The sequence below is a fragment of the Xenopus laevis genome, chromosome 2L (genome assembly GCF_017654675.1).
Source record: "Xenopus laevis strain J_2021 chromosome 2L, Xenopus_laevis_v10.1, whole genome shotgun sequence".
Lineage (NCBI taxonomy): Eukaryota > Metazoa > Chordata > Amphibia > Anura > Pipidae > Xenopus > Xenopus laevis.
The window spans coordinates 101,965,114-101,979,285 of NC_054373.1; the positions used below are offsets into that span (position 1 = coordinate 101,965,114).

At 42.6% G+C, this 14,172-nt stretch overlaps 1 protein-coding gene across 3 annotated transcripts in view; it reads left to right on the top strand.

Annotated features, from left to right (window-relative positions):
* The window catches only part of LOC108708338 (merlin), a 56,670-nt gene that overhangs the window by 36,167 nt on the left and 6,331 nt on the right, over positions 1-14,172 (top strand). For all 3 annotated transcript variants that reach the window (XM_018246936.2, XM_041582258.1, XM_018246937.2), the window contains exon 14: positions 6,389-6,491. In XM_018246936.2, the coding sequence (XP_018102425.1) occupies positions 6,389-6,491 (103 nt within the window). The remainder of the gene's footprint in view (positions 1-6,388; positions 6,492-14,172) is intronic.

A 14,172-nucleotide genomic window follows, 5' to 3' on the forward strand; every position in this document is an offset into this window, starting at 1 on the left:
GTGTGTTTATCGTTGTTTATCTTGTGTACCGACCTTGCCTGAACTCTCGTCTTTGAACCTCGTCTGCCTGAACTGATTCTACTGCCTAATAACGACTATTCTACTGCCTACTCCTTCTGTACTGCGAACTAGGACTTTGTTACCTCCTCCTTGGTCCTTACTACCTCGGGGCCCTCGGGCCTTACATTATAATTGGGCCATGGACCCTACTGAGGAGCCTCATGTTCCTACAGATGTCGGCAGAGCCGTTTGTGGTTTGGCTTCTCGCATGCAGACCTACGAAGCCCAGCAAACCCACTTCGGCCAGGCTCTAGAAGCAATCCTGGAGAAATTGTCTGCCTTGTCTCCAGTGGCACCAGTTCGTCCACCGGTCCCAGCTACTCCGCTCCAGATTTCCGAACCTCGCATCCCTGCACCTCCTCTGTACAGCGGTGATCCGGAATCATGCCGTGGTTTCATCAATCAGTGTGAGATCCAGTTCACCCTGCTTCCAGGTCAGTTTGTCTCGGAGCGAGCGAAGGTGGGCTATATTATCACCCGCCTGCAAGGGAAAGCTCTGGAGTGGGCTTCTCCCCTCTGGGAGAAGGAGGATCCGGTCATTGACAATGCCAAGGCCTTCATCTGTGACCTTCGCACGGTGTTCGACGCACCAGGTCGATCTGCTTCAGCTTCTGCTCGCTTGTTCCAGTTACAGCAAGGCACTCGTACAGTTCCTGAGTATTCCATCGAATTCCGTACCCTAGTGGCTGAGACTTCGTGGAACAACGATAGCTATCATGCTGCCTTCTATAATGGGCTGGCAATGCGCATTAAGAACGATCTGGTGTCCCGTGAAATGCCTCCACTCTGGGAAGATCTCGTGGCTTTGGCAGTGAAAGTGGATACCCGGCAGAGAGAGCATCAAGTTGATCGAGAGCGGGCAAGGAAATTCCAGAGATTTCAACCAGTACTGGCTCCTCGCTTTCAGAGACCATTTCTTTCCAGTTTGGCTCCTTCTTCACCCTCTCCTTCTTCTCCTGCGTCTCCTGCAATTCCTTCTCCTGCGGCTGAAGAGCTGATGCAGATAGGACGGGCTCGCCTTTCCGAACAGGAGAAGCTTCGGAGAAGGGCTGCTGGTCTTTGCCTTTATTGTGGGGGAAAGGCCCACTTCGCCTATGAATGCCCTGTGAAGCCGGGAAACGCCAACACCTAGGTATGTTTGGGGAGACTTACCTGGGTGGAATTGGTCCTTCTCCCCATCCTTCTACTCTACGTTTCCTTCTTCCTGTGCAGATCCGGTTTGGAACCCAAAAGATTTCTTCCCAAACCTTCCTCGATTCTGGTGCAGCAGGGAATTTCATGGACAAAGATTTTGCCGAGAAACATTCCATTCCTCTTCAACCCTTGGCTGTTCCCCTGCGAGTTCTTGCCATTGATGATCGTCCATTATCTTCTGCTATTAATTCACAGTCTACCCTGGAACTTTCTTTTACTGTGGGAACGATGCATCTAGAAAGACTGTCTTTTCTCTTGATTGACTGCCCTTCAACTCCCATTGTACTTGGTCTGCCCTGGCTGAGTATTCACAATCCAGTCATTGATTGGTCTTCTGCCCAGATCTCCCGCTGGAGTCATTTTTGTCAACAGAACTGTCTGCCTGTCAAATCTCTTATTAAAGTTTCTTCTGTGACCCCGAATTCTTCTTTACCTCCAGTTTACCAAGCCTTTTCAGATGTTTTCAACAAGAGGTCTGCTGAAATCTTACCTCCTTATCGTTCCTATGATTGTCCTATTGAACTGCTTCCTGGATCCATGCCTCCTAGGGGCCGCACCTACCCGCTTTCCCCTTCTGAAACTTCTTCTATGAAGGAATACATCCAGGAAAACCTCCAAAGGGGGTTCATTCGTCCATCTTCCTCTCCGGCCGGGGCTGGATTCTTCTTTGTGGAAAAAAAAGACGGCGGTTTGCGGCCCTGCATTGACTACAGGGGTTTAAACAAAGTTACGGTGAAAAATCGTTACCCTCTTCCTCTCATCGCTGAATTGTTCGACCAGCTCAAGGGTGCAAGCCTCTTCACCAAACTAGATCTGCGTGGGGCCTACAATCTTATCCGGATCAGAGAAGGAGACGAATGGAAGACCGCATTCAATACTCGTGATGGGCATTATGAGTACTTGGTCATGCCCTTCGGCCTTTGCAATGCTCCTGCGGTCTTTCAAGAATTCGTTAATGATATCTTCCGGGATCTGTTGGGGCAATATGTGGTCGTTTATTTGGACGATATTCTTATTTTTTCTAAAAACCTCCAAGAACATCGTCATCAGGTTCAAGAAGTTCTTTCCCGTCTTCGAAAAAACCATCTGTTTGCCAAGTTGGAGAAATGTTCCTTTGAAGTATCAACTATTTCTTTCCTAGGATACATCATTTCCCAACAAGGCTTCAAGATGGATCCAGCCAAGGTTTCGGCAATTCAAGATTGGCCTCTTCCAACCAGTGTCAAGGCTGTTCAAAGATTCATCGGCTTTGCTAACTATTATAGACAGTTCATTAAAGGTTTTTCGTCTAAGATTGCTCCAATCCTTGCTCTTATACGTAAAGGGGGTAAACCTCAGCATTGGTCTCCACTAGCCTTGGACGCTTTCAAGACTCTTAAAGAATCCTTTTCATCTGCCCCAATCCTTAGGCACCCTGAACCTCTCCAACCTTTCTTCATCGAAGTAGATGCCTCGGATATTGGAGCAGGAGCAATATTATCTCAAAGATCCTCTTCTGATGGTAAATTGCATCCGTGTGCCTTCTTTTCCAAGAAATTTTCCTCCTCCGAAAGAAATTACGACGTAGGGAACCGTGAGTTACTGGCTGTCAAACTTGCTCTAGAAGAGTGGAGACACTTACTTGAAGGATCATTGGTCCCTGTAACCATCTTCACCGACCACAAAAACCTAGAGTATATCCAGACCCTTAAGCGCCTCATTTCTCGACAAGCCAGATGGGCACTGTTCTTCTCACGTTTTAACTTCATCTTAACTTTTCGTCCTGGTTCAAGAAACAAGAAAGCGGATGCTCTTTCCCGAAGTTTTACCCCCGAAAACCCCATCTCTGAAGACCCAGAATCCATTGTGCCTCCTACAAAGATCATTGCCGCCCTGTTTCCTTCCCTTGCCTCTCATCTTTTGTCTATTCAAGCTTCTGCTCCTGTGGAAACTCCTGTAGGCGTAGCCTTTGTTCCTCCTGAGCTTCGTCATTCCATTCTGGTCCAATCTCACAGCTCGCAGCAGGCCGGTCATCCTGGAATTAAAAAAACGACTGAACTTTTATCTCGTCTCGTCTGGTGGCCTTCTTTAAGAAAAGATGTTAAAGACTTTGTTTCCTCCTGCTCCACTTGTGCTGTATCCAAATCTGGACATTCTCCTCCCAAAGGCCTACTTTTACCTTTGCCTGTTCCTTCCCGCCCTTGGACCCATTTGGCAATGGATTTCATCGTGGATCTTCCTGCTTCCTCCGGCTACACTGTCATCTGGGTGGTGATTGACAGATTTAGTAAGATGGCACACTTTATTCCTCTTCGGAAACTTCCTTCAGCTCCAGAACTTTCTTCTTTATTCATTAAACACATTTTTCGTCTCCATGGTTTTCCTGCTGAGATTGTCTCTGACCGTGGATCCCAATTTATTTCTAAATTTTGGAGGTCTCTTTGTAAAGCCCTTAATATTTCCCTTCAGTTTTCTTCTTCATATCATCCCCAGTCTAATGGAGCGGCAGAAAGAGTTAACCAGGCTCTTGAACAGTTCCTCCGATGTCATGTATCCCTGTGTCAGGATGATTGGGCTGACCTCCTTCCTTGGGCCGAATTTGCACATAACAACGCCTTGCACTCTTCTTCTGAAAAGTCTCCTTTTTTTTGTGTTTATTGTCTTAACCCCTAGCTTTTCCTCAAGATTTCCTGCTCACAAATGTTCCTGCCGCCAACGATCAAGCCGCCCACATGTCGGCCATCTGGCAGGCTACTATTGTCAACTTAGAGAAGAGTTCCATTGCACAGAAGAAGTTTGCTGACAAGAGGAGAGTTTCTTCCCCTCTGTATGTTCCCGGTGACAAGGTCTGGCTGTCTACTCGCAATATTCGCCTCAAAGTTCCTTCACCTAAACTTGGGCCCAAGTTTATTGGTCCCTTCCCTATCTCCGAGATCATCAATCCCGTTGCTGTGCGGTTGCAACTTCCTCCTGAGATGCGGATCCCAATGCTTTCCATGTTTCTTTGCTTAAACCTGCAGTTTCTTCTTCTTCTTCCTCCCCAGCTCCTGTCATTGTAGATGGGCATCAAGAATTCGAAGTAAAGAAGATTTTGGACTCTCGGATTTCTAGAGGCACCCTGCAGTACCTCATTGAATGGAAGGGATTCGGTCCTGAGGAGTGCTCGTGGGTAAGAAGCTCCGATGTCCATGCTCCTCTCTTGATCCAAAGGTTTCATCGACAGTTTCCTTCCAGCCCAGGTGGTCCTGAGGCCCCCCCTAAGGAGGGGGGTACTGTAATGGAAACCGATTGTCTTCGCCAAGATGGCGTCCAAGATGGCGGCCTCCTGGATCCTGCTGGTCGCAGCACTATGACATCAGCGTCTTTTCGCCCTCGGATTGGTCGCCGGCGTCGGAACGGACGCCGGCGTCAGAATGGGCGCCGGCGTCAGGACCCTGGCGTCAGTGCGTCAGCGTCCGCGTCATGACGTCAGCGCGTCCAAATTGGCGCCAAACCCAGGCCTATTTAAAGCAGCTTCAGACTCTCCTCAATGCCCAATTATAGGTTTTCGCTTGCTGATTCCTGGGTGTGTTTATCGTTGTTTATCTTGTGTACCGACCTTGCCTGAACTCTCGTCTTTGAACCTCGTCTGCCTGAACTGATTCTACTGCCTGATTACGACTATTCTACTGCCTACTCCTTCTGTACTGCGAACTCGGACTTTGTTACCTCCTCCTTGGTCCTTACTACCTCGGGGCCCTCGGGCCTTACATACATGTACTGAATGCATTTTGTTACAACATCGAAACCTGATGATCATTCTGACCACCAAGTAATCAAGGAAGTTGTCAGGAGAAAGAAAGAGGGCGGGTCTGCAAAAGTTCTTAGAATAATACTCATCAATTTTACATTCACTTATTTTAAAGGTTTACTTTTCTTCCTTTAAAATACCATAGAACATGTGTAATGAATGTATTTTGCAAAACTGCTTAGAATTATGTTATGTATGATATTTTAAAATGCTTTGAAATACAGCAAAGGCAGTAGTCCCATAAAGTAGTTCCATAAGTAATTCACCTCACTTCTGTATCCCTGTACAGAATAAAAAACACATGAATATTTCTATGGGCACTAAGAATTTTATTTGCAAAACTTAAAGGAATAGTTCAGGGTAAAAATAAAAACTGGGTAATTACATAGGCTGTAAAATATTTCTAATATAGTTAGCCAAAAATGTAATATATAAAGTCTGGAGTGACTGGGATTCTAACAGAACACAACTTCCTGCTTTTCAGCTCTCTAACTCTGAGTTAGTCAGCAACTTTAAGGGGGGTCACATGGGACATATCTGTTCAGTGAGTTTGCAATTGATCCTCAGCATGCAGCTCAGATTCAAAAGGAAACAGTTATGACCCATGTTGGCCTTCCTCAAGTCACTGATTGGTTACTGCCTGCCAAGAGAGCTGCAAAGCAGGAAGTTGTGTTCTGTTCTGTTATACATCCAGTCACTACAGTCTTTATACATTACATTTTTGACTAAATAACTATATTGAAAACATTTTTTTATTTTGCACAGTCTATTTATCCAGTTTTTATTGTGAACAATTCGTTTACACTCACTGCTCATTATATTTGCACTAAACAGCTAATATACTTTACATCTATAGGTCCATCCTTTCTGACTCTTCTCAGACACTCCTTGGATGTTGGTGTTGTCTTTAATATAAGAATAATTATTTGATATTAAAACTATAAAATAAAAAATGAACTCTTTAATGATACTTAGATTTGTTGGTGAAAAAAGATTGTATCAAAGTATATAATGTGCATGCTGTCATCCTGTCAATTGCAAAAGTAATATTCACTCCTTTGCAGTGATCTTTGCTGTCAAATACATAAAAATGTTCAGTATCTGTGTTTACAAAATGCATACGCATTGTATGTATGTGCTGCTTCATAAAGTTCATTGTCTTATTTCGAATATTTGTTGTTTTTTGTGGGGGGGTGACATTTGAAATATGAAATATTCAAAATATGATTTGTCAATAGAGTTTGAAAAATAGGTATGAACTGGATGTAGTATTACTGTGAGGAGACATTTGATTGATAGTCTGAAATACTAATATGATTTGATATTACAGAATATTTACATACAAAATGTATGTTTTCTTGGCAGAGCCAAAGAGGCTGAGAAGTTAGAGCAAGACCTTCACAAAGCAAGGGAAGCAGAACTCATTGCAAAGCAAAGACTGATGGACCTGAGTTCCCTTTGCGAACCTGTGAGTGTATTAATATTTTCTGTTACACTACAAGAAATAATATAGGTGTTTTGCATGACTCCAGTTCTGTGCCTTTTGTAAAGCACTATTGAAATGCTCAGACATAAGCATAAACAATTCCAATTTCTAAAAAGCTCCTTCTAATTTCCTGTCCCAAATACTAATTATAAAATAGATAGTGTACAGAAATGTATTCCTAAATAAATCTAGTGCTGTGAGGCTGACTCCTACGCTGGTCCTACCTTGGCAATGGTGTGTGACAAAACTGAGATAACAGTTATGTAATAAAGGACACAGAGTTGTCCAGGTGCATTAACCAAAGCAACCAATCAATATGTAGCATTTACTGATCACTTGTTTAACCCTTTAAGTGCCACAGAACGTAGAATCTACGTTCTGTGGAAAAGTAACTTGAAATGCCACAGAACGTAGATTCTACGTTCTGCAGCACTTCCGGGTTCTGGAGCGGAGGAGCGGCTGTTAGAGCCGCTCGCTCCGTTCCGCATCGATCCCCTGCCCCTAGGCAACGAGCAGAGCAGGGGATCGAGTGGCCCCTGGGGCGCGATCGCCCAGGGGCCCAAAAACAGCAGCAGGCACGTGTAACTTACGTGTCCTGCTGCTGCAGCCTACACCACGCTGGATATCTCCGCCCCCACAGCACAGGCACACAGAGGACGTCGCAGATCTCTTCCTGAGGCCCTTCCAGATCGCCTGCAACAGTCTCCAGCGATTTTTTCAGGTTAGTGCAACAATTACACACACAAACACACCAACACACACTTATTACAGTAATACACACTTAGATTCACACTTACACACACTTACACATACATTTTTGGGGATTGGGGGGGTCACTTACACTCACTGCACTTACACACATGTGCACACGCACACACGCGCACATAACATGTAATTTACCATTTGTACACACGCACACGCACATACATGGCATTGTGGCTTTTTTTTTTTTTTCTTATCGCATCGTTTCTTTTTTTGGCTGAAAAAAATGTTTTATTGCCATTACGAATAGCGTATTCGCTAACCGTACTGTGCAATATCTTTTTTATGTTATTTCGGTGATTATATTGCAATTTTGGGTATTTTGGTGCATTTTTAGCATTTTTATTGAATTTTTAGCCATTTTATTGCATTTTCAGCTCTGCGTATGTTGTGTTCACTTGTTTCTAGCCATATAACCTGTTTGGCCCAGCTAAAATATTCAAACTGTGATTCTGACGGCCGATAACACGAGTCTGGAAAAAAAACATTGATTTTTGTGGTTTTATTGGATTTTTTTGCATTTCACTCTTTACTGCCTTATTTTGTTTTGCCTTGTAAATTTTATTTACTATATATCCATTTGGGGGTCTCTGTGCACCACATAGTTTGGTATATCTATGCATATTGGGCATCAAAGTGTTCAGTAGACCCCTGGCGTTCATATTTAGGATGTTTTATGCTGATACGTTACGAAATGTGGGGCATATAATGGGGTAAAATTCAAGCTTTGTGACGATTTTCAGAAATTTCATAAAAACCGTTATGTTCAGCATTGCTTTGCAGTTTGGCAGTTTACAGTAGAAACATTTATTTACCCATATTGTATTCGTCAGAATGTGTACTTTCTGAAAATATATGGTTTTCTGGGGTCTCTGTACTGTTAGGGGGGTCTAATGTCGCATAATACACACACCAGGTGCTCAAATTGAAGCAGCCAGCGCGTCAGCCGTGAAAATGTATATACACTATTGTCATTTGGGGGTCTCTGTGTGCCACATAGTTTGGTATATCTATGCATATTGGGCATCAAAGTGTTCAGTAGACCCCTGGCGTTCATATTTAGGATGTTTTATGCTGATAAGTTACGAAATGTGTGGCATATAATGGGGTAGAATTCAAGCTTTGTGACGATTTTCAGAAATTTGATAAAAACCGTTATGTTCAGCATTGCTTTGCAGTTTGGCAGTTTGCAGTAGAAACACTTATTTACCCATATTGGACTCGTCAGAATGTGTACTTTCTGAAAATATATGGTTTTCTGGGGTCTCTGTACTGTTAGGGGGGTCTAATGTTGCATAATACACACACCAGGTGCTTATATTGCAGCAGCCAGCGCGTCAGCCGTGAAAATGTATATACACTATTGTCATTTGGGGGTCTCTGTACGCCACATAGTTTGCTATATCTATGCATACTGGGCATCAAAGTGTTCAGTAGACCCCTGGCGTTCATATTTAGGATGTTTTATGCTGATACGTTACGAAATGTGTGGCATATAATGGGGTAGAATTCAAGCTTTGTGACGATTTTCAGAAATTTGATAAAAACCGTTATGTTCAGCATTGCTTTGCAGTTTGGCAGTTTGCAGTAGAAACACTTATTTACCCATATTGGATTCGTCAGAATGTGTACTTTCCGAAAATATATGGTTTTCTGGGGTCTCTGTACTGTTAGGGGGGTCTAATGTTGCATAATACACACTCCAGGTGCTCATATTGCAGCAGCCAGAGCGTCAGCCGTGAAAATGTATATACACTATTGTCATTTGGGGGTCTCTGTGCGCCACATAGTTTGGTATATCTATGCATATTGGGCATCAAAGTGTTCAGTAGACCCCTGGCGTTCATATTTAGGATGTTTTATGCTGATAAGTTACGAAATGTGGGGCATATAATGGGGTAAAATTCAAGCTTTGTGACGATTTTCAGAAATTTGATAAAAACCGTTACGTTCAGCATTGCTTTGCAGTTTGGCAGTTTGCAGTAGAAACACTTATTTACCCATATTGGATTCGTCAGAATGTGTACTTTCTGAAAATATATGGTTTTCTGGGGTCTCTGTACTGTTAGGGGGGTCTAATGTAGGGATGCACCGAATCCACTATTTTGGATTCGGCCGAACCCCCGAATCCTTTGTGAAAGATTTGGCCGAATACCGAACCAAATCCGAACCCTAATTTGCATATGCAAATTAGGGGTGGGAAGGGGAAAACATTTTTTACTTCCTCGTTTTCTGACAAAAAGTCACGTGATTTCCCTCCCGCCACTAATTTGCATATGCAAATTAGGGTTCGGCTTCGGTTCGGCCAGGCAGAAGGATTCGGCCGAATCCGAATCCTGCTGAAAAAGGCCGAATCCTGGCCGAATCCCGAACCGAATCCTGGATTCGGTGCATCCCTAGTCTAATGTCGCATAATACACACTCCAGGTGCTCATATTGCAGCAGCCAGAGCGTCAGCCGTGAAAATGTATATACACTATTGTCATTTGGGGGTCTCTGTGCGCCACATAGTTTGGTATATCTATGCATATTGGGCATCAAAGTGTTCAGTAGACCCCTGGCGTTCATATTTAGGATGTTTTATGCTGATAAGTTATGAAATGTGGGGCATATAATGGGGTAAAATTCAAGCTTTGTGACGATTTTCAGAAATTTGATAAAAACCGTTATGTTCAGCATTGCTTTGCAGTTTGGCAGTTTGCAGTAGAAACACTTATTTACCCATATTGGATTCGTCAGAATGTGTACTTTCTGAAAATATATGGTTTTCTGGGGTCTCTGTACTGTTAGGGGGGTCTAATGTTGCATAATACACACACCAGGTGCTTATATTGCAGCAGCCAGCGCGTCAGCCGTGAAAATGTATATACACTATTGTCATTTGGGGGTCTCTGTACGCCACATAGTTTGGTATATCTATGCATACTGGGCATCAAAGTGTTCAGTAGACCCCTGGCGTTCATATTTAGGATGTTTTATGCTGATACGTTACGAAATGTGTGGCATATAATGGGGTAGAATTCAAGCTTTGTGACGATTTTCAGAAATTTGATAAAAACCGTTATGTTCAGCATTGCTTTGCAGTTTGGCAGTTTGCAGTAGAAACACTTATTTACCCATATTGGATTCGTCAGAATGTGTACTTTCTGAAAATATATGGTTTTCTGGGGTCTCTGTACTGTTAGGGGGGTCTAATGTCGCATAATACACACTCCAGGTGCTCATATTGCAGCAGCCAGAGCGTCAGCCGTGAAAATGTATATACACTATTGTCATTTGGGGGTCTCTGTGCGCCACATAGTTTGGTATATCTATGCATATTGGGCATCAAAGTGTTCAGTAGACCCCTGGCGTTCATATTTAGGATGTTTTATGCTGATACGTTACGAAATGTGTGGCATATAATGGGGTAAAATTCAAGCTTTGTGATGATTTTCCGAAATTTGATAAAAACCGTTATGTTCAGCATTGCTTTGCAGTTTGGCAGTTTGCAGTAGAAACACTTATTTACCCATATTGGATTCGTCAGAATGTGTACTTTCTGAAAATATATGGTTTTCTGGGGTCTCTGTACTGTTAGGTGGGCTAATGTCGCATAATACACACACCGGGTGGTTATATTGCAGCAGCCAGCGCGTCAGCCGTGAAAATGTCTATACATATTGTCATTTGGGGGTCTCTGTGCGCCACATAGTTTGGTATATCTATGCACATTGGGTATCAAACTGTTTAGTAGACCCATATGTTTATATTTAGGATGCTTTATGCTGGTAATGATACATGGACAATACGATGCTGGAAAGTTGAAGCTTTGAGGCAATTTCCAGATATTTCACCAAAACTGACAAATTTGGGAAAGCCTTGCGACTCAGTAGTTTGGAGCAATAAGGCATGGGTACCCATTTTAGATTCTGTAGAATGTGTACTTTCCAAAAATGTATGGGTTTGGGGGGTAAACACATATTTCTGTGTTTTTACCCCACAAAAATGCAGTCAATGTGTTGATTTTTCATTAGCTGAAGTTACCCACGGGACTGTTTGTATGCGCTAACTTCATTTTGGGGCCTCTAAATGCCAGATACTTTGGTAAACCTATGAACAATGGCCACCAAACTGTTCGGAGGAACCCTGGCAATCATATTTAGGGTGCTTTTTCTTGGTGCATAACGATACATGGGTGATATGGTACTGAGAAGTTGAAGCTTTGAGGAAATTTTCAGATATTTCACCAAAACCGACAATTGTGGGAAAGCCTTGCGACTCAGTAGTTTGGAGCAGAAAGGCATGGGTACCCATTTTAGATTCGGTAGAATGTGTACTTTCCAAAAATATATGGGTTTTGGGGGGTAAACATATATTTCTGTTTTTTACCCCACAAAAATGCAGTCAATTTGTTGATCTTTCATTAGCTGAAGTTACCCACGGGACTGTTTGTATGCGCTAACTTCATTTTGGGGCCTCTAAATGCCAGATACTTTGGTAAACTTATGAACAATGGCCACCAAAATGTTCAGAGGAACCCTGGCAATCATATTTAGGGTGCTTTTTCTTAGTACGTAATGACACATGGGTGATATGGTGCTGGGAAGTTGAAGCTTTGAGGCAATTTTCAGATATCTCACCAAAACCGACAATTGTGGGAAAGCCTTGCGACTCAGTAGTTTGGAGCAGAAAGGCATGGGTACCCATTTTAGATTCTGTAGAATGTGTACTTTCCAAAAATATATGGGTTTTGGGGGGTAAACATATATTTCTGTTTTTTACCCCACAAAAATGCAGTCAATTTGTTGATCTTTCATTAGCTGAAGTTACCCACGGGACTGTTTGTATGCGCTAACTTCATTTTGGGGCCTCTAAATGCCAGATACTTTGGTAAACTTATGAACAATGGCCACCAAAATGTTCAGAGGAACCCTGGCAATCATATTTAGGGTGCTTTTTCTTAGTACGTAATGACACATGGGTGATATGGTGCTGGGAAGTTGAAGCTTTGAGGCAATTTTCAGATATCTCACCAAAACCGACAATTGTGGGAAAGCCTTGCGACTCAGTAGTTTGGAGCAGAAAGGCATGGGTACCCATTTTAGATTCTGTAGAATGTGTACTTTCCAAAAATATATGGGTTTTGGGGGGTAAACATATATTTCTGTGTTTTACCCCACAAAAATGCAGTCAATGTGTTGATTTTTCATTAGCTGAAGTTACCCACGGGACTGTTTGTATGCGCTAACTTCATTTTGGGGCCTCTAAATGCCAGATACTTTGGTAAACTTATGAACAATGGCCACCAAAATGTTCAGAGGAACCCTGGCAATCATATTTAGGGTGCTTTTTCTTAGTACGTAATGACACATGGGTGATATGGTGCTGGGAAGTTGAAGCTTTGAAGCAATTTTCAGATATTTCACCAAAACCGACAAATTTGGGAAAGCCTTGCGACTCAGTAGTTTGGAGCAATAAGGCATGGGTACCCATTTTAGATTCTGTAGAATGTGTACTTTCCAAAAATGTATGGGTTTGGGGGGTAAACATATATTTCTGTGTTTTTACCCCACAAAAATGCAGTCAATGTGTTGATTTTTCATTAGCTGAAGTTACCCACGGGACTGTTTGTATGCGCTAACTTCATTTTGGGGCCTCTAAATGCCAGATACTTTGGTAAGCCTATGAACAATGGCCACCAAACTGTTCGGAGGAACCCTGGCAATCATATTTAGGGTGCTTTTTCTTGGTGCATAACGATACATGGGTGATATGGTGCTGAGAAGTTGAAGCTTTGAGGCAATTTTCAGATATTTCACCAAAACCGACAATTGTGGGAAAGCCTTGCGACTCAGTAGTTTGGAGCAGAAAGGCATGGGTACCCATTTTAGATTCTGTAGAATGTGTACTTTCCAAAAATATATGGGTTTTGGGGGGTAAACATATATTTCTGTGTTTTTACCCCACAAAAATGCAGTCAATGTGTTGATTTTTCATTAGCTGAAGTTACCCACGGGACTGTTTGTATGCGCTAACATCATTTTGGGGCCTCTAAATGCCAGATACTTTGGTAAACTTATGAACAATGGCCACCAAAATGTTCAGAGGAACCCTGGCAATCATATTTAGGGTGCTTTTTCTTAGTACGTAATGACACATGGGTGATATGGTGCTGGGAAGTTGAAGCTTTGAGGCAATTTTCAGATATTTCACCAAAACCGACAACTTTGGGAAAGCCTTGCGACTCAGTAGTTTGGAGCAGAAAGGCATGGGTACCCATTTTAGATTCAGTAGAATGTGTACTTTCCAAAAATATATGGGTTTGGGGGGTAAACATATATTTCTGTGTTTTTACCCCACAAAAATGCAGTCAATGTGTTGATTTTTCATTAGATGAAGTTACCCACAGGAATATTTGTATGCGCTAACTTCATTTTGAGGCCTCTAAATGCCAGATACTTTGGTAAACCTATGAACAATGGCCACCAAACTGTTTGGAGGAACCCTGGCAATCATATTTAGGGTGCTTTTTCTTGGTGCGTAACGATACATGGGTGATATGGTGCTGGGAAGTTGAAGCTTTGAGGCAATTTTCAGATATTTCACCAAAACCGACAATTGTGGGAAAGCCTTGCGACTCAGTAGTTTTGAGCAGAAAGGCATGGGTACCCATTTTAGATTCGGTAGAATGTGTACTTTCCAAAAATATATGGGTTTTGGGGGGTAAACATATATTTCTGTGTTTTTACCCCACAAAAAATGCAGTCAATGTGTTGATTTCTCAGTAGCTGAAGTAAAGTCCTGAACAATTTGGATGTGCTAACTTCATATTGGTGTCTCTAAATGCCAGATACTTTGGTAAACCTATGCATAATGGGTATCAAATTGTTCAGTGGACCCCTGGCAATCATATTTCAGG